Source organism: Medicago sativa, chromosome 4, assembly GCF_051527215.1.
Source record: "Medicago sativa cultivar Bolivia chromosome 4, Bolivia_mono, whole genome shotgun sequence".
NCBI classification, from domain to species: domain Eukaryota; kingdom Viridiplantae; phylum Streptophyta; class Magnoliopsida; order Fabales; family Fabaceae; genus Medicago; species Medicago sativa.
This window is the reverse complement of record NC_140752.1, coordinates 96,250,885-96,269,560: the sequence shown is the minus strand read 5'-3', so window position 1 is coordinate 96,269,560 and position 18,676 is coordinate 96,250,885. Positions and strand designations below refer to the sequence as shown.

The following is an 18,676-nucleotide window of genomic DNA, read 5'->3' as shown; positions in this document are numbered from 1 at the left end:
CTTATGTTGTGAGGAGATTATCATTATAAATTTGTAAGTGCGTACCTTTTTTTACACAAAATTATGAAGATTGTTAATCAATGGTGGAGACAGGAAAAATAGTTTGGGTGAACCACAAAAAAAACTATAACTAATACACAAAATTTATGTTTTAATAAACATTAAACACAGTTGATCATCAAAAAATTAAATTACATACCTTAAAAATTCAAAACTAGTTTAAGAGGGTGGTAGCAGTGCATATTGAGATAGAGAAAAGGGTGGACCACAATGTAATTTTATTTAAAATTCAAAGATATTTTAATAATTTTCCTTATAAAAAAATTATTTTTTTTGGCGGGGTGAGCCGCGGCCCACCCGAGACAAGAGCTGCTCCGCCGTGTTATTAATACATTTTACTAACATGTGTGAAGGGTAAGTTGCTCTACTTGCACCACTGCATACTATGCATTGAAGGCATTTTATAAACTTTATGTATTGTGATGAGTTGGATACCTAATCCTTGATTAGAATTTATTTACCTTGGGATGATTATATATTGTGATTGAGTTCGTGATATAGTGTCCACAATAATCCTCCCGGTCGTTCTCAGGAACAGAATCCATATACTCCTGATGTCATAATAAGGATGCTGAATAATTGCAGACAGATAGAAGGGGAGGTGCATGATATTCTCTCTCTCGATCTCTTCTTTTCTTTTCTGTCCCTCTTCTTTTTTTAATTTACTGTGAACTTTAGTGGTAAGTGAAGATTCTTTTCAAATGGTCATACATGTCAATCGTATATCTTTAAGATCTATGGATGTTGTATTAGGATTGATTTTGTCATTCAAAAAGCGGCACGACTAATTATCCGCCTGTCTTCCATTTCTATGTAATTTTTTTCACAAATTCAGTATAAAAATTATGACTCAATCTTATTAATAGGTAAATAAGACAATGATACATGTACACTTTTAATTTTCATATACTCATTCAACATTTTATTTCCTCACTATCTCTCTTCTTATCATATACTCCCTCCGTTTCAAAATGAGTGTCGCTTTAGCCAAAAAAATTTGTTTCAAAATGAGTGTCGCTTTCAGTTTCCAATGCAATAATAACTTTTTCTTTTCAATTGTACCCTCCAATTAATACTCTGCACACTACTTCCAAAGCATTACTTTTTAAACTAACCAATAGTTAATAAGGATAATTTGGTAAAATAATCATTCTCTTTCTTTTAATCATTGTATTTTTTAATATGTGTGTAAACACCTAAAACGACACTCATTTTGAAACGGAGGGAGTAATTAACATATAACATCTTTATATATCTCTATTTCTTTATACCACCCATGATATACGTAGAAAATGGTAGTGGATATACTAGGAATCAATACTAGCTATATTAGCTAGCTAGGTAGAGTTTTAGTTGATGAAGTGTCATTTTAGGGTTAGATGAAGGACTGGGTCCCTAACATATATGGACCCCATGATGATCAAGGTTCTGAAATATATGTCGCCAACTAGGGCATGTAAAGTACCTCACTTTTATTTAAATAAAGGAAGGGAGAGAATAGAGAGAGACTTAACAACTATTGCACTTGCACATTAATTTGATATCCTCCAGGCAACTTTGGAATATACAAGAAGGCGACATAGCTATAGAAAAGCATAAGCATGGGTCAGCATTCTTGCTGCAATCAACAGAAGGTTAAGAGAGGTCTTTGGTCCCCTGAAGAAGATGAAAAACTCATCACTTACATTACCACTCATGGCTATGGCTGTTGGAGTGAAGTTCCAGACAAAGCTGGTCAGTCTTCAAATCTTCTTTTTCATTCATAAACAAAATTAATTCTTATTTAAAATTAGCAGCTTCTCTTTGCACCTTGCTGATGATGATTAATAGTAGTAGGTTACATATATAATAGAACTAATTCACTTCCCCTTCTATTATATCAATTATGTGTTTAATTAACCAACAATTAAAATTTTGTTTCTTAAATAATCAGGGCTTCAAAGATGTGGTAAGAGTTGCCGATTGAGATGGATAAATTATTTAAGACCTGATATTAGAAGAGGAAGGTTTACACCTGATGAGGAGAAGTTAATTATTAGCCTTCACAGTGTTGTTGGCAACAGGTATGATTTGTCGTTAATTCATTCAATATTACACTACCTCCTATTATAGCTCTTGATTTTGAATTGTAATCACTAATCACTTGATCATCAATGATCTACCCTTATTGCTTGCTTCCATTTTCTTTATTGTATTCATTAATTGAACAAGAAATAATTAACAGCATAGAAAAATACATTGAACTTTAATGAGGTATAACAAACCAAGTCCCTAACTAGACCTACCATTGGTTAGCATGTGTTTGGATTTGGATTCGATTTGGCACTTCAAATCTCGCATCACAATGTATGTTGAAAGTGAAATTCCTGAAGCTACAATATGAAGCTTCTGTGTTGCTGAGATATTTCACAGCAATTTTGTATTAATCAACACGGAACCAAACATATGCTTAATGTGATTGTATATATATGTTAAATATAAATCAGATCATTTGGTATTTGGATATTCTTTACAGCAACGATCTCGTCAATGATAAACGATTGGTTATGTTATGATACTGAACTATTCTAGATATCGAATTTGTATTTTATATATATAAAAGATTGTCAAATATTCATCAAGAGTTAAGTGAGTTAAATTAAGGCTATATGAAGGAGCTATGAAAGTTTCAACTTCCAAACTTCTGTTTTAGACATGTAATTAAGCAATAGGCAATTGAACTTCTTTTAAATTTGTGTTCCTATAGCCTCACCTTCACACACACACACACACCTCATTACTAAGAGATTAGGTTTATCAGGGCTTATATAAATATGGAAAATGTTAAATTTCCCAAAAGAAATCGTCCCGAGATTGTCCGGAATTCACATGATATTGGTTAATTAACAATAAGCTGCTGTGTTTTCCACTAGTAAAAAATGAAAGTCTTTTGGCTTTAACACATAATAACTCACATCGGGATGTTTCACGCACAAGCACTTCGCTATATATATAGATTTTGTACTTTTAAACTTATATTTTATTTATTGAATTTGGGAATGAAATGCAGATGGGCTCACATTGCAAGTCACTTACCTGGTAGAACTGACAATGAAATAAAGAATTACTGGAATTCATGGATCAAAAAGAAAATAAGAAAGCATTCATCAAGCTCTAATTCAACCACTAATAATGTTACACAAAATGTTGTTCATCATTCCCACCTCAATTATAATTCTAATATAAAATTAGACCAGTTTTCCAACCATGAGAATATAACAACAGCAAAACCACCAGAAACAACCTTGTTTTCTCCCACATGCCCTTTGTTTATGTTTGAGCCCGGTGATTCATTTCATGGAACAACAACAGAAAACAGTAATAATCTGCAAACCGATCAATACTTCCAAGATTCTATAAACGGTATAAGCTCTGAAACATGGAATCAAGTCCAATCATCACTACCTCCTCCAATATCAACAACTTTTTCAATGGACACAATGAATTATCTACCACCTTTGATAGAGAATGTGGAAAACATGGACGAGGAAGCAGATCATAGAGGAGTACTAGAATGCTTGCAGAGTCAATGGGTAGAAACACATCAACAATGTCCTAATAACTTTCTTTTCTGGGACAATATTGTTCAAGGGCATGGACTTGGTGGGGAAGAACAACTACCACCAAATTCATCAAATATGGGAACAAACAGTACTACACTTTCTCCTTTTCCTTCTTCTTCTTTTAGAGATAACAATTATTGATTCTGTGAAAACACTGTCCCTACTCTTTTTCTCTTTTTCCCCTTCTTTTGACATTTCTAACTAGGAGAAATTTTTTATCATGGTCTATGCCAGGCTTTCTGAAATTTGCAGGGATTCTTCTTTTCCTTTTGAGGATGATCTTTTTCAATTTTCTCTGTCCCTTTTGATTGTTGTTTTGAATGTAAAGATTGTAAAAAAGTGAGTGAAGTAAGATACATGTCATGTATAGCCATGCATGCGTGAAGATTATTGGTTGTGTTTCTGACCCTATAGAGGGAAAAAAAATAATAAAGGTGATTGCTACTGGTAGGTACCAGAGTTTGATTTTGAAGATACTATATAAAGCATTTTCATCAATTGATTCACTATATATTTGAAAGTACGTGTGGTGGATTATGAATGATATTATTATTATGATAATAACGCATGGGTTTATTACATTTCCATGTCTTTTATAGCTTGTGATTTTGAAGATGTATAAAGCATCTTTACTTTGCTGCTAATTATGAAATTTGAATGATAATAATGTGTTTCGCCCTATAATTTCCATATCTTATAAGTACACTACCAACCTGTCTTTGAAAATTGAAAAAGGACCAAAAAAGAAATAAAGTGAGAAAAAGCATTGACTTATCATCACATGGTTGTCCCCAAATTACCAAGTCGCATAAACACCAAAAGCAAAACCAAGAAATAAAGAAGGGACATGTGTCAGGTAAACATTATCTAAAGGGAAGCTAGAAAGCATACCAGTATACCACCAAAGATTTTAGTAGTTTTCAGGTTGTTTAATTTTACAAGTAGAGATATTAGACTGTCAAGTTATTTTTGAAGATGAATATTGGTGGCTTTCTTAAAAAAAATTCTTTCAATATTTTTTTTAGGAAGTATATATAAAAATTGGCGAATGCTAAGGAACTCGTTATAAAAATATAACGAGTTGATATATTATGCTAAGGGCGAATGCTAAGGGCGCATGTTAAGGAACTCGTTATAAAAATATATATGAAAAGTCGTGCATTCAACTTTTTAAAAGTTGATATATTATGTTTTCTAATGCAAAGTTACTCTTTTTAGGTTGCTTAACATATGCGCTAAGGGCACAAGTTAGCATGACCCATAAAATTTTATAAGAACTTTGCCTGTATAAGTTGTTTGTTAGGGTGTTGCTGAGTCGCTTTGGTACAAGGTTATGGATAATCGTCTAATTTTAAGTCGTAACCGAATTTGGATCCTCTCTAGTCATTTCTCTCATGTTATTGGTGCTGCACTAATCTCAACCATTGAGCCTACCTATTTTCTCTCTCTCCTTTGTTTTGTTTTTCCTTTGCAATTCAATCAATCATTAGATTACGAAAAGGAAGGATGGCTGGACAAAAAAGACAGGAGAAGATCTAATTCCGTCATAACCATGCAATATCATTGAAGAGAGGCAATTAGTTGGTGGGATGGTGTACGAAATTTGTGATGGAGGGGTTTGGCTTCAGTGTTCTAGGAAGCGTTGTTGGATCCGAGCTTTTGCGTAAGATCCATAATTTTTTAGTATTGAGTTTTGTGTGCTGAACCTGCGATTTTGGTGTGAGCATAGGGCTCTTGGGTTGTCGAAGAAAATTATGACTGCAATTTTTTTTAGGAGTGATTTAATTTTAATTAGTGGTGAGACAATTTAAAAATAATTCTAAGAGCGTTAGAAGTATCGTGGGAATTAGAATATATTATTGTTAGCAACATGTACCTTGAGGCTTGAACTGAGAGTAAACCGAGTCTGATTTATTTTCAAACCTCACAGCCTATAGTACAGTAAGCTTATGTCTTAGACCATTTACAATGGTTCAACACATTCAACACCCTTCAACACCCACTTTTTCAATTCCCAACACTCCACATCATCTTCTCTCTCTTAATTCAGCACTCATTCAACTTTAACCTCTCCAATGGTTTTTTTCATTCAACACTCTACCCCACCACCTTTTATTTCTTATTCTTATTTAATTTTATATTTTTGTTTTTATAATTACATAAAATTACAATTATCGATTATAATTAAATTAAAATAAAGAAACACTTAACATTTTTTTTTTGTAAAAACAAAATTTATTTAAATAATTTATTTTTATTTTCTTAACTTAAAATGCAATACAACAAACTAAGCACGCAACACACAAATAGATTAAAAAAGAAGATTAAAACTTCACTTAGTTTGCCAATAGAAAGATAATAATAAGATGAAGATAGTGAAAAACTTGGTTTTTTTTCTGTGTCCAAATCAAATGAACCAAGTCTCTATTTATAGAGGAAAAAAAATCATGAATTTTGGTATTTTTTTTAAAAAAAATTATTTTTCAACGAAATTGTGTATTTAAATAATTAAAAGGATAACAATCTGCACGACCAATCAGCAAGCGCCACGTCTGCAACGTCATCCAAAAACCAGATCCTCTCTCATCCGGTCTGCAGCTCACATGATGCTGTCTGCGCGTGTGCTGCACGCGCCATTTCGGTCCAATGGAAGCGAGCCACGTGGCATCGGATGACAGGTTAATTTGTGTTGAACCGGTTCATTATCTCTCTCATCCAGCAGCTCATTAAACACACCTTCAACACACCATTGGAGTGGTTTTGCTTGTTGAATGTATTCAACACTCCCATTGCACATAGTCTTAAGAAATTAAAATTTTCACATTTTGTCCTTCCTCTTGGAGCTCACACGAGCCCTCACTCTATTTCATCTCACTCAATTCCCCAACCATTGGTATCAAATCAAAACTCTCCAAGAATCCCACTCACCCATACACAATCCGTCACCAACAAAAAGGTATTCCTCTCCCTTTTTTCACGGCAAGAAAAAAATATCATATTTGCAATATTGGTGTTTAAAAAATAGGCTTAATTGCATGTTTGGTCCCTTATGTTTATTTTAGTTTTCAAGTTGGTCCCTTACGTTTTGAAAGTTTCAAGTTGGTCCCTTACGTTTTAAAAGTTTTCAAGTTGGTCCCTTACGTTTTGAAAGTTTCAAGTTGGTCCCATACGTTTATTTTAGTTTTCAAGTTGGTCCCTTATGTTTATTTTAGTTTTCAAGTCGGTCCAAAACATAAGGGACCAACTTGAAAACTAAAATAAACATAAGGGACCAACTTGAAAACTAAAATAAACATAAGGGACTAACTTGAAACTTTCAAAACGTAAGGGACCAACTTGAAAACTAAAATAAACGTATGGGACCAACTTGAAACTTTCAAAACGTAAGGGACCAACTTGAAAACTAAAATAAACATAAGGGACCAACCATGCAATTAAGCCTAAAAAATATAAGCATAGTTTGTTACAATTTAAAAGTCACATACATTTATACTTGTAATTTTAAACAAAATTTCATAAAATGTATGTTCGTAAATTATAAGCTTTAGCACCTTTTAAAAAAAAATTATAAGCTTTATCACAATAAAAATAGCAAACAAACGACACATGAGTGCTCTTCTGAATGACAATGTTTAATAAAAAAAAACTTGTTAAAACCCATTAAAATAGAAGCAACACTACATGAACAAAATTTGACATTATTAAAATAGTCCATTTCAATCTTATTTGCCAAGAATATATTTGATCATATTGTATGTCAATATTTATATCTTTTTATGTATCCGATTAAGCACAATAGAAAAAATGGATAGACGGGCGCTGAGATTTGAAAGGACCTGTAAAATGTTAGCAAACGTTTTATTTAAGCAGCTTCATGTCTATTTAAGGAGCATTTTTCACATATTTAAATCTATATTAGTAACCTTTTCTGTGGTCCCAAGCCAATATTACTAGGTCAACTCAAATGGGTTCGTGGTTTGTTCAAAGTTATGGTTAAATAAAAACTCATAATTTGTTTTCTTAACGTGTAAATGCATCGTGAATGAATGCAAAAGGTAAAAATGTAAGTATAATATGAAAGGAGATAACAACAATCAAATAAAACCAATATTTAAGTTGATAACGAGGAAAAAAGATAACATTTGCTGCTCCAAGAGTTAATCTTCTTCCATATTCTATCCTTGATAAAATTAAAGGTTGCTTTCTTACTTCGCTCAATCATGGCAGGAAGGCCTAAATATTTACTGATACCTAATACAGCCTGAACACCAAGTATATTAGCTATGTTATTGTGATCAGCCGTTGGGACGTGTTCCTACTACAAAAAAAATTATGACTTTTGGAGATTAATAGCTTGGCCCGATGCTTTCTCATATACAGAAAGAAACAAGACCACAATGTATTCCTTGCCCTCTTAAAAAGGGCTAATTGATTATTATCGTAATTATTGATATTTTATAAAATATTTATTGAATACCACAATATTTCCATGTTTTTTAAATGATGGAAAATGTTAGTATATCATATTGTTATGTTAGTATATTTTTTTCTTTGCTATGACTTGAACATCGAACTTTTAAGCTTCCACAATGGTAATAAACTAAAATGAGTCTCATGTGTATAAATAACTTATGGGAAATGCTAACTGGTGCCCCGGGGGCACTGGTTAAGGATATGAAAAAGGAAATTATATAATAGTTAATGCATTGAAATTGTGTAATTAATTTATAATAAAGTCAAAAACAGTTTCCTTTTATGGTAATAATTCCCTTTTATGGTATGTTTAACCAAGGCCCTGAGGCACCGATTAGCAGGACCCATAACTTATTTATAATTATTACTTTTTAATAAAAGTACAAATTAATGACTCAATAACTTTAACAACACTAAACTAAAAAGAGTTTTTAAATAAGTTTCATTAAGATGTACTTTAATGCGTTTATTTAGAAAGTAAATAGAAAGAAATTGAAGAGAGAGCAATAATCACTTTAGTTTAAATTGGTGTGATCAACTTTTATCTTGATAGCGAAACATGTTAGTTGTTAAAGAAAAAGAGATCCTTGTATAATTGCCTGTAACTAATAGCTATCCATTTTTTTCTTCTTCAATGGAGATCTTATAGCTCCAACTCATCAACTACTTTAATCTCAAAGCTCAAACTAATTAAGCTACTCAATGTCCTAATTTGTAGAGACTAATTCCTCAAGTCGAATAAGACTACAATAGCTGAATTTAAACTTAAACCTCTGATTAAGCAGAAATAGGTCTATTACAATTTAATTCAAGTGTTCTTGAATATAATATTTGTTTGCTAATAATAAGTTTTAAAAATAAATTTTAAAAAATATTTCAAAATCTTAATCAAATATTATTGAGTATTACTTTTCCAACCCGATAGGATTCTCGCGCGCCCTGCGTTTTTTCCAAAAATGCCCTTGACCTTGAGGTTTCCGGATTTCATAATCCGGAATGGTGTTTTCCTTTGTTATAGGGTGAAAAATGGAGTTACGGATTTTTCCGGATTTTGTAATCCGGAAACTTCAAAAATAGGGCGCGTTACATGATGTTTATGGATTACATAATCCGGAAACCCCCTAAACACCATTTTTCAAGGTAAAACAGTTCGGATTATATAATCCGAACTGTATCAGCACAAATCCTAAACATGTTTGCAACATGTATAGCCATTTTAGGGACAATGTTAATCTTTCTAACTCTAATCATTCTGTTTTGGGTCATTGTTACCTGTTCTTAGTTAAAAATCGGGTTTTCGAGCTACTTGATCGGATTGCTCCGAAACTTCCCCAGAAAATCAAAAAAACATTCAAGGACCATAACTCCCTTAGAAGGGACTTCTTACCAGACTCCGCCCCTTGCTCCGAAACTTCCCCAGAAAATAAAAAAAAATTCAAGGACCATAACTCCCTTAGAAGGGACTTCTTACGAGACTCCGCCCCTCAAAATCCAAAATTCCATCGTTTAGACCCATTTTTAATTTTTTTAATTTTTCATATTCTCAGAAAAAATCCGAAAAAATTTGCACTAGTTTTATTTGATTTTTTAAATTTTTTGGTGCTATTTTTATATTTTTATGATTTTATTTGACATATTTTTAGCATTTTTTACTAGTTTTTTTGTTGTTTTTAAAAGCAAAACTCAAAACTGCTGAAATGTGAGAGAGTCTGATGGCTGATTATACATAAGAATTGTCCGAATTATAAAATCCGAAATAGTAAACATGAATCCGGATTTTAAAATCCGGATTGCACAAGGGCATTTAAAAAAAAACGCAGGGCGCGCAAAAATCCTATAGGATGGGAAAAGTAAGAATTTTGCTCTCCGCCCAGCACTTTTCACTCGCGCCCTGCAACCATTCCGAAAATACCCCTGCGCTAGTTAACTAGCGCAAGTGTAAAAAAAGGGGACTTAAATTTTACACTTGCGTGACTTAAGTCACGCTGCATGAGTTAACTCACGCAGAAATTAACACTTACGTGAGTATTTAGCATATTCACATAGTAACCATCATCTTCTTCATCTTGTTTTATTTGTTTTTCTTCATCTTCTTCCCTCATATCTTCTTTATCTTCTTCCCTCATATCTATTTAGCAAATATCCACACAAAAGAGAAAGAAAGCAATCAACAAATATTTATCTCAAAAAAGAAAGTCAGTAGAGTATTAGAATTGAATTGTCACAAAAAAAGGAGTTGAAATGTTTATTTACTAAATAGTTCTGAAATGTTAAGCATGGGCTTTTACATAGTTACTTTTGGATACCATAAAGAAAAAATAAATTCATACATTTTCCTTAAAGATACGTATGTGAGCTTGTGGAAATTTTATTTTATTTTTCCAATTTAGAAGTGCCTGGAGGCACCTCATGTTTCAGCCCTCCATTCATTGATTGAGAAGTTGGTTCATGAAGAAGATAAAGAAGATATGAGGGAAGAAGATGAAGAAAAATAAATAAAACAAGATGAAGAAGATGATGGTTACTGAATATGAAAAACAATACCTACGTGAGTTAACTCACGTAAGTGTTAATTTCTGCGTGAGTTAACTCACGCAGCGTGACTTAAGTCACGCAAGTGTAAAATTTAAGTCCCTTTTTTTACACGTGCGCTAGTTAACTAGCGCAGGGGTATTTTTGGAATGGCTGCAGGGCGCGAGTGAAAAGTGCTGGGCGGAGAGCAAAATTCGAAAAGTAATACTCAATATTATTTGAGCCCAAATGATTTAGCCCAAAAATTGACATTGAGCCCATCCCACTTATAGCCCATTATTCTAACCACTCATAAAACGAGAAATGCGTAACCCGAAAACACAACATTTTATTAGGGTTTCAACAGAGACACAAGAGTAGCACGCGGCAGAGCTTTCCTTCTTCACTCGCTTCCACTCTACCATCACCATGGTATGCATCCCTTATTCTTCATTCTAGGGTTCAGTGTTGTTTTCAATTGATAACATTTTCGTGCATGTTAATTTATTCAGATCATATCTGAGAAAAACCGCAAAGAGATCTGCAAGTACCTTTTCCAAGGTATATTATATTATATTTAACACAAATCATAATCATTTTCATCTATGTCGTAGTTTATAATCTTACTTTCTCTGTTTCTGAATTGTTGAATGTAGAGGGTGTATGCTATGCCAAGAAGGATTTCAATTTGGCAAAGCATCCAGAAATCGATGTTCCAAATTTGCAGGTGATTAAGCTTATGCAGAGCTTCAAATCAAGGGAATATGTTAGAGAAACCTTTGCTTGGATGAATTATTACTGGTTTCTCACTAATGACGGAATTGAGTTTCTCAGAACTTACTTGAATCTTCCTTCTGAGATTGTTCCTGCTACTTTGAAGAAACAAGCTAAGCCACCTGGTAGACCTTTTGGTGGTCCACAGGGTGATCGTCCTAGGTATTATCACTTCATTTCTGTTGTTTATTTTATTGTAGGCTTTTTTATTACGTGGGTTATTGAAAAATGGTTGATTTGTGTATAGGGGTCCACCCAGATTTGAAGGGGAGAGGAGATTTGGTGGTGACCGTGATGGGTACCGTGGAGGTCCTCGTGGTGAATTTGGAGGAGACAAGGGAGGTGCTCCTGCTGATTACAGACCCTCATTCGGGGTAAGCTTATTGTTTTACTCAATGGTGCATTTGTTTCTGGCTGGTCTTAGTATCGTTGTTTACTGTCTAAATTATTTAAGATGATGTTAGTAAAAGTAGCTTATAGTGTTTTGCATTTATTTATATGATATGATGATGCCCAATTGCGTTGTTGATGAATAAATAATATAGCTTCTAATGTAATGTCTTGCGAAGCAGGCCATTCCGTTCCAGTTAGCATTGGTATTATCATATCTTTATTCATATGATGCTCAATTGTGTGGTTGATGAAGAAAATATTTCTGTTTTAAGATGATGTTAATAGTGCTTATTTTAAGCACAGACATTCTTTGAATTACGTGTGTCCTGGTGTTGGCATGTAGTGTCAATGTCTGTGTCTTGTCCGATGGCATGTTATGTATATATAGTATGCTTAATTTGCCTTTTTGACTGCCGAATACAAGATTTCTCTTTTGTCGACTTGTTTAAATTTTTCAAGTATGGGTGACTTGCCTTGTTGATAAATAAATTATTTCTGTTTTGTCTACTTGTTAAAAAATTTCAATTATGGATTAACTTGTATTCATTGTGTAAAGTCGTGAAGTGTTTCAATACTTCTTTTTTTGTCAGCTTCAAGTTTTGGGTTTCCCTGCAATTCAGACTTGTTCTATATCATTTCTACGATTACATTCGAAGTTGGGTTCTATATCAATTCGATTTCATTCTTAATGCAATTATATTATTTTGCTCCTTTTCCTATGAATATGATTTCATTCACCAATGTAGTATTTTAATTTACTTATTCTGGTGGATAAGTGCTTTTGTTTTGTTGTTTTGATAACTAAGTAGTTGTAGTGATATTCATAATCATAACTAGGTATTTGCATAAAAGAATTTTACTAGAAATCCATTCCTGTATGCAATTGTACTCTCCTATTTTGGGTAGTCCCACTTTTTTTTTTGGTTGAAGTTTTTCTGAATTGTCTGAGCTGTCTTGTTGTGCAGGGTCCTGGTGGAAGGCCTGGATTTGGCCGTGGATCTGGTGGTTTTGGGGCTCCTCCAACTAGCTCAGATGCTTAAAGTATAATGATTTCTACTTTAGTCTGCTGTTTAGCTTTTTTGAGCACAATTTTCTTGTAGTTGGAGTTGTTTAATCGACATGTGACACTACTCTAAATTTGTTTATCTTGTTTATCATTCAATGAAGATTTTGAATTTCTGAGTGTTTTGTTAACTTGCGGCTAATCGTCTGGCTCTCAATCTCTCGTTTTCTCTTATTCCTGTTTTATTTGTTCTGATGTGGTGACGATGTGGTGACTGCTGCAGCTCAGTTGCTTTACAATTCTTATGTGAAATTTAGACCGTAACTTAACTACAATTTTTACCAATATCTGACTTAATTTTACAAATTTTGTCTTGTATGTAATGAAACAAAATATTAATGCGTAAGCCTCACGAAAAACCCTGGGAATGGCATTGGTCAGGTCAAATAAACAATGTGGGAAATGTAACCTCCTAACTTTTGTTCAGGGATAAGTAGTCCAGTATTACAATGTCACTAGTTTTAAGTTGGTTAACTACTGTGAATGTTTTTGTTTCAAATTTCTTTCTATGTCCATTTATATGAGAAATGAATGAGGCAGTGAGTTTGCATGTACAAAAAAACTAAAACTAACATAATTAAATCAATTAACACATGTAAATTAACTACCATTTAAAAAATATACAATTAGTTCCTTAAAAAAACAAAAAATACAATTAGTGACATGTAAATTAACTACCGTTTATAATTGAAATAAATACTTAGTAACTTGTAAATTAAACCGTTTATACATAAATACAATATGTACTACCGTTTATACATAAATACAATATGTACTAGTAAGACAAGTCATCTACTCCCTCCGTCCCTATATCTAACCACCCATTTGACTTTATTTTTGTCCTTAAATCTAAACCCCTTTTCAAATTAGTAGATGCATTTATTATTATTTTCCTAAACATACCCCTAATTAATACTACTAACTTATCTTGAAATTTAAAAAGTCAAATTTAATACATATACAAACAAAGGACAATGTGGTAATATTAACACACAAAACAGACATAATAATTACACTGACAACTTTTCGTAAGAAATGTGAAAAAAGCAAAGGGTGGTTACGTTAAGGGACGGAGGGAGTATAATGCAATATGATGGTACCAAAATACAGCAAGGACCTAATGGATGTTATAGGGACTGATGGAATGTATTTTACGTACTCGAAGGACTAATTAGTAACCCGTGAGATGAATCATTTCAGTTTGACTAACGAGAGGAATATGTTAGAGTATAGACTGTTTTATATGTTCATATAATTTTCTTTTTAAGTTCCAACAATTCCATTTTCGACATGCAAGTCAAGAGATAAGGATGTTGCAATCGTTGTCCATTAAATATGTCACTACAAACTCAAAACATAGACTTCCATTCTGCAGTGATCATACCACAGTAGTAAGTTATAGTCATTCACTATTCTCATCCATCACATGCAGAAAGATTTGCGCTTCCATGTTCACTTTCCACATTTCAAGCACAAAAAAAAACTTGTTGAGACAAATCCTGCACCATGAGTCGACGAAACCATGCACAGTCACACAGATATAAAAGCATTTCATATGAAAATGAGAGTTGAGTTGATTTGAAAATAGAGAAGAAAAAGAAAATCTCTTCAGAACTTTATATATATATACTGTGTAACACACACAGTACGTGTTCACAGAAAACCTGTACGAAATTCATGATCATGAGTTTGGAGGATGACTTTATACCTAATCTCTTTCATATCATGTTCATTTTATCCATTAGTTTCTTTTCTCTTTTTCATGTCATAAAGTTCAATACGTGTTGAACTTTCAACCATGCCACTTGTTTCATTTCATATGCAATACGTGAATCCAGAATGGAACATGGTTAACTTATAGGTGAAACACCAACCTAAAAAGAGAGAGAAGAGTGCTTTCTAGAAATCTCAAGTGTTTGAACCATTATGGAATACAAAGCAAGCATCTCGTGATATATCCCAAAAAAGCAATTAATTTGATATTTTACTTTTAAAAATCACGTTACAGTTTTAGCTTTTACAGGTAGAATTATCAATAGCCAAGTATTATGCTCATGATCTGGAAAACTCCATTTCAGGTTTGTTATTAAATTTTTTATTAAATCACACTTATCATACATTTGCTTCTCTTTCACTTTCTTGTGTTGTGTTTTGTTTCTCTCTCTGTATGTGTCAACCTTAGCTTCCAACAATACATTGTTCCAAGAACAAAGGTATCTTCCTATATTTATGTACTAATTGTACGGCTTTACATTAAAATTTGCTATAAAGTCAATATATAGTATAGTTACTAGAAAGGGAAAATATTATATAGTTAAATAATAAACTGAATGCAGTGAAAAATAATGTTTGCTGTTTAAGCTTAGCTAAGTGAAAAATCTAACTCTGATTTTTCAATTCAACATTTGTTTTGTATTGGAAAGGTGAAGACCCTTTGTTCAATTTTTAACACCAAACATGGCCACAAAAGAGTCAAGCTCTTCTGCTGCTGCTGCTGCTGCTTCAGCTTCAGGGGACACTAAAATCAAAAGGGTTCTTACTCATGGTGGTAAATATGCACACTACAATGTGTATGGAAACTTGTTTGAGGTGTCTTCTAAGTATGTGCCACCCATTCGCCCTATTGGTAGAGGCGCTTATGGTATCGTTTGGTAAGTGTTTTTGTTTCTTTCTTTCATTAACTTCTGGTCTTGTCTTTTGGTTCAGCGAATTCATAGGACCAGATGAATGCATGAATTTGACGTTTTGTTTATTGGAAATGTTTTTACTGTCACTTGAACAATGGTTTTCTTTTTAGTGCTGCTGTTAATTCTGATACACATGAACAAGTTGCCATCAAGAAGATTGGTAATGCATTTGACAATATAATTGATGCTAAAAGGACTTTGAGAGAAATCAAGCTCCTTCGTCACATGGATCACCCAAATGTAAGTGTTCATCTCTTATTTATTTTCATATTTTACTACTTGCTCATCAAATTCGTATTTTTTATTTTTGAAGTTGAAGAAGAGGAAATTTATTATTAATTAACGTGGCAATAGTGGCCATTTTACAACGGTCGGATTTAAACTCCGTCCTTGAGGTTATAAGGTCAAACTGTTACCACTGAGCTGACACCTTATGGACATCAAGTTCGTATTTAAACTCTTAATATCTTTGGTAAATCATCCATGAGTGTATACAGCTAAATTATATAACCTTGTTCTGGTCTGTATACGTTTCAAGAGTCTTATCCGATTCTAGCATGAACACCAATTCAATGGTTTACACTGAATTATGAAATTAGACGTGGATTAGGTGTGGATTATCTAACTACATATAAGATATATAAAAATTCTAACTAATATGCAGCTAAATATTTATGGACTACAGTCTTTATCTAACAATAGGTAACTGATAAGTCAGAAACTTTCTAATGTTCTATAGTTCAATTTCAATTTCAGTTTCTTATATTATATACTACTACATAAACATAAAACAGAATACAAAATAAATGAGCAGGTAACTAAATTTTAGAGTGTTGAGTGATAAGCTAATTTCCATGCAATACAATTTTTTACTTTGTTAAAGACTGTCACAGAAAAGAAAGATCTTATGATGTATATATGTCAAAGGTAAGGGCAAGTTTTTTTTACTTTTTTTCTTACCCATACAACTATCATGGAAGCGGAAAATATTTTCTCTTCGTAGATATTTCTGGAACTTTCTCCCCTTTAAATTATCTTTCTGGTTAAATTCTCAATTGCTATTATCTTTCACCAGATCATTGCCATCAAGGATATCATACGACCCCCGAAAAAGGAGGCATTTAATGATGTATACATTGTTTATGAATTGATGGACACTGATCTCCATCATATAATTCATTCTGACCAACCTCTTCGTGAAGAACATTGTCAGGTTTGCTTCTAGTGATATTGTTAGAATTGCATGTCAACTATGATTTTTTCAGATTATTTTTTTATTATAGCTTGTTTGAATAAATAACTTAATTAATCGCTTAAAGCATAAGCGTTTATCAAATAAGTGTGCTTATGTATAAATCATTTCTATGACAAAAGATAAAATATAGTCAAATTATTTTCATATAAACTAGAACTTGTTTTCATAAGCTATCTAGGGGAGCTTGTGCGGAAATAAGCTGAAAACAACTTATGCACAAGTCAAGTCATAAGTTGTTTCCATACGCTCTCCCACTAAGTCTCACATGTGCTTATGCCGGTAGATAAACTCAAATAAGTCAATCAAACAGACTCTTTATTTGCTAACATAACATGGTCATACAAACTCCCCTCAAGAAATGTTGAGTTTTGATCTGTGCTTTTCAAATGAGTTGGCAATTAAGCATGAAATTAACATTTCATGAAACTTTTGCAGTACTTCTTATATCAGCTGTTACGTGGGTTGAAATATGTGCACTCAGCTAATGTTTTGCACCGTGATCTTAAGCCAAGTAATTTACTAGTCAATGCAAACTGTGACCTTAAAATTGGTGACTTCGGTTTGGCAAGGACAACATCCGAAACAGATTTCATGACTGAGTATGTGGTCACAAGATGGTACCGAGCCCCGGAATTGCTCCTCAATTGTTCTGAGTACACTTCTGCAATTGATGTTTGGTCTGTTGGTTGCATATTTGGTGAAATTATGACCAGAGAGCCCTTGTTTCCTGGCAAAGACTATGTTCATCAACTAAGGCTTATCACAGAGGTATGGTTTTCGTGTTTTCCCTTTTAACTCATGTTCATCTGAAGCATTGCTAAGTTTCTAACTGATGTATTATTGCATTTGAAGCTATGATAACTCCCTTTGAAATGATATCAGGTTCCATCTTGAATGTTGTTAATGAATGCATATATAAGTTATTATTATAGATTGGTTATAAATTGATGGCCGCAAGTTGTGTGACATTTTGTTTTTCCTTTTGCATAAAAGTTAATAGGTTCACCTGATGATGCGAGCCTTGGATTTCTCCGAAGTGACAATGCTAGAAGATATTTTAGACAGTTTCAACAGTACCGGAAGCAAAAATTCTCGTCCAGGTTCCCAAACATGTTACCTGAGGCACTTGATCTGTTAGAAAAGATGCTTATCTTTGATCCAAACAAACGCATTACAGGTACTTATTATTTTTGTAGAGGAAATTTATAGGCTTATAGCCGACTTGTTAAAATATAATCCTATTGATGTAGTATTTTCATTGATTTGCAGTTGATGAGGCACTGTGTCACCCATATCTTTCCTCACTTCACAACACCAATGAGGAGCCAGTTTGTCCTAGGCCTTTCTCTTTTGATTTTGATCAACCTACATGCACTGAAGACAATATCAAGGAGATCATTTGGAAGGAATCTGTGAAGTTCAATCCAGATCCACTTTGTCAGTAATCCTTTACTTATTTTGTATGAATGTAACAAGACGAACCTCTATTGCATGTCCATCGTTCAGATGCTTCTCTAAGGACAGATATTCTCTTCCTTTGTAATCTAATCTTAAAACCAACTCCGATATGGAAAGAAAATTCTCTTGAAGAATAGGCAAAAGTCGGATGTTACACGCATTTATACAAGTAATAAAAAAGCTGTTGTATTGTTCTGAAGTTTGCTTTAGGAGGACTAGGGTGTCATGACTCAATAGCAAATCAAATATGATAGCAAATTGTTAGCATTTCATAGACATGGAACTTCTTTCATAAATACCCGATAATTATCTTTAAACTTTGTTTTTATGTTTCAATTATGTATTTGGCAACATTTGTTACGCATGTAACATGCCTTCCTTCACCTATGGTGATCAGTGG

General features: G+C 33.1%; 3 protein-coding genes across 4 annotated transcripts; all 3 read left to right on the top strand.

The window, feature by feature from the left end:
• The first annotated feature begins 1,523 nt into the window (after positions 1-1,523).
• Positions 1,524-4,136, top strand: LOC146934229 (uncharacterized). The gene is made up of 4 exons (XM_085706105.1): positions 1,524-1,794; positions 1,994-2,123; positions 3,110-3,750; positions 3,897-4,136. The coding sequence occupies exons 1-4, from the start codon at positions 1,662-1,664 to the stop codon at positions 3,968-3,970; spliced, it is 978 nt and encodes a 325-aa protein (XP_085562231.1). The 5' UTR covers positions 1,524-1,661; the 3' UTR covers positions 3,971-4,136.
• Positions 4,137-10,992: 6,856 nt separating this feature from the next.
• LOC146934228 (small ribosomal subunit protein eS10z-like) lies at positions 10,993-13,007 on the top strand. Its single transcript, XM_085706106.1, has 5 exons — positions 10,993-11,078; positions 11,159-11,207; positions 11,303-11,582; positions 11,668-11,794; positions 12,779-13,007. Exons 1-5 carry the CDS (start codon positions 11,076-11,078, stop codon positions 12,851-12,853), a joined length of 534 nt encoding a protein of 177 aa, XP_085562232.1. The 5' UTR covers positions 10,993-11,075; the 3' UTR covers positions 12,854-13,007.
• Positions 13,008-14,897: 1,890 nt separating this feature from the next.
• LOC146934227 (mitogen-activated protein kinase homolog MMK2-like) lies at positions 14,898-18,661 on the top strand. 2 transcript variants are annotated; one of them, XM_085706102.1, is made up of 7 exons: positions 14,898-14,954; positions 15,300-15,527; positions 15,674-15,803; positions 16,639-16,776; positions 17,254-17,586; positions 17,812-17,995; positions 18,088-18,661. In XM_085706102.1, the coding sequence occupies exons 2-7, from the start codon at positions 15,334-15,336 to the stop codon at positions 18,261-18,263; spliced, it is 1,155 nt and encodes a 384-aa protein (XP_085562228.1). In that variant the 5' UTR covers positions 14,898-14,954; positions 15,300-15,333; the 3' UTR covers positions 18,264-18,661. The 2 variants fall into 2 exon arrangements, with proteins under 2 accessions (XP_085562228.1, XP_085562230.1); XM_085706104.1 differs by lacking the exon at positions 14,898-14,954 and adding an exon at positions 15,010-15,089.
• Positions 18,662-18,676: the final 15 nt, after the last annotated feature.

Excerpts from the sequence above, each read along its gene's own strand:
- LOC146934229 (XM_085706105.1), top strand. The coding sequence starts at position 1,662 with ATGGGTCAGCATTCTTGCTGCAATCAACAGAAGGTTAAGAGAGGTCTT. Across the intron at positions 1,795-1,993 it reads TGAAGTTCCAGACAAAGCTG|GGCTTCAAAGATGTGGTAAG; the intron begins GTCAGTCTTCAA and ends TTAAATAATCAG. Across the intron at positions 2,124-3,109 it reads CACAGTGTTGTTGGCAACAG|ATGGGCTCACATTGCAAGTC; the intron begins GTATGATTTGTC and ends AATGAAATGCAG.
- LOC146934228 (XM_085706106.1), top strand. Across the intron at positions 11,208-11,302 it reads CTGCAAGTACCTTTTCCAAG|AGGGTGTATGCTATGCCAAG; the intron begins GTATATTATATT and ends TGTTGAATGTAG. Across the intron at positions 11,583-11,667 it reads CCACAGGGTGATCGTCCTAG|GGGTCCACCCAGATTTGAAG; the intron begins GTATTATCACTT and ends ATTTGTGTATAG.
- LOC146934227 (XM_085706102.1), top strand. The coding sequence starts at position 15,334 with ATGGCCACAAAAGAGTCAAGCTCTTCTGCTGCTGCTGCTGCTGCTTCA. Across the intron at positions 16,777-17,253 it reads TTCGTGAAGAACATTGTCAG|TACTTCTTATATCAGCTGTT; the intron begins GTTTGCTTCTAG and ends AAACTTTTGCAG. Across the intron at positions 17,587-17,811 it reads AACTAAGGCTTATCACAGAG|TTAATAGGTTCACCTGATGA; the intron begins GTATGGTTTTCG and ends TTTGCATAAAAG.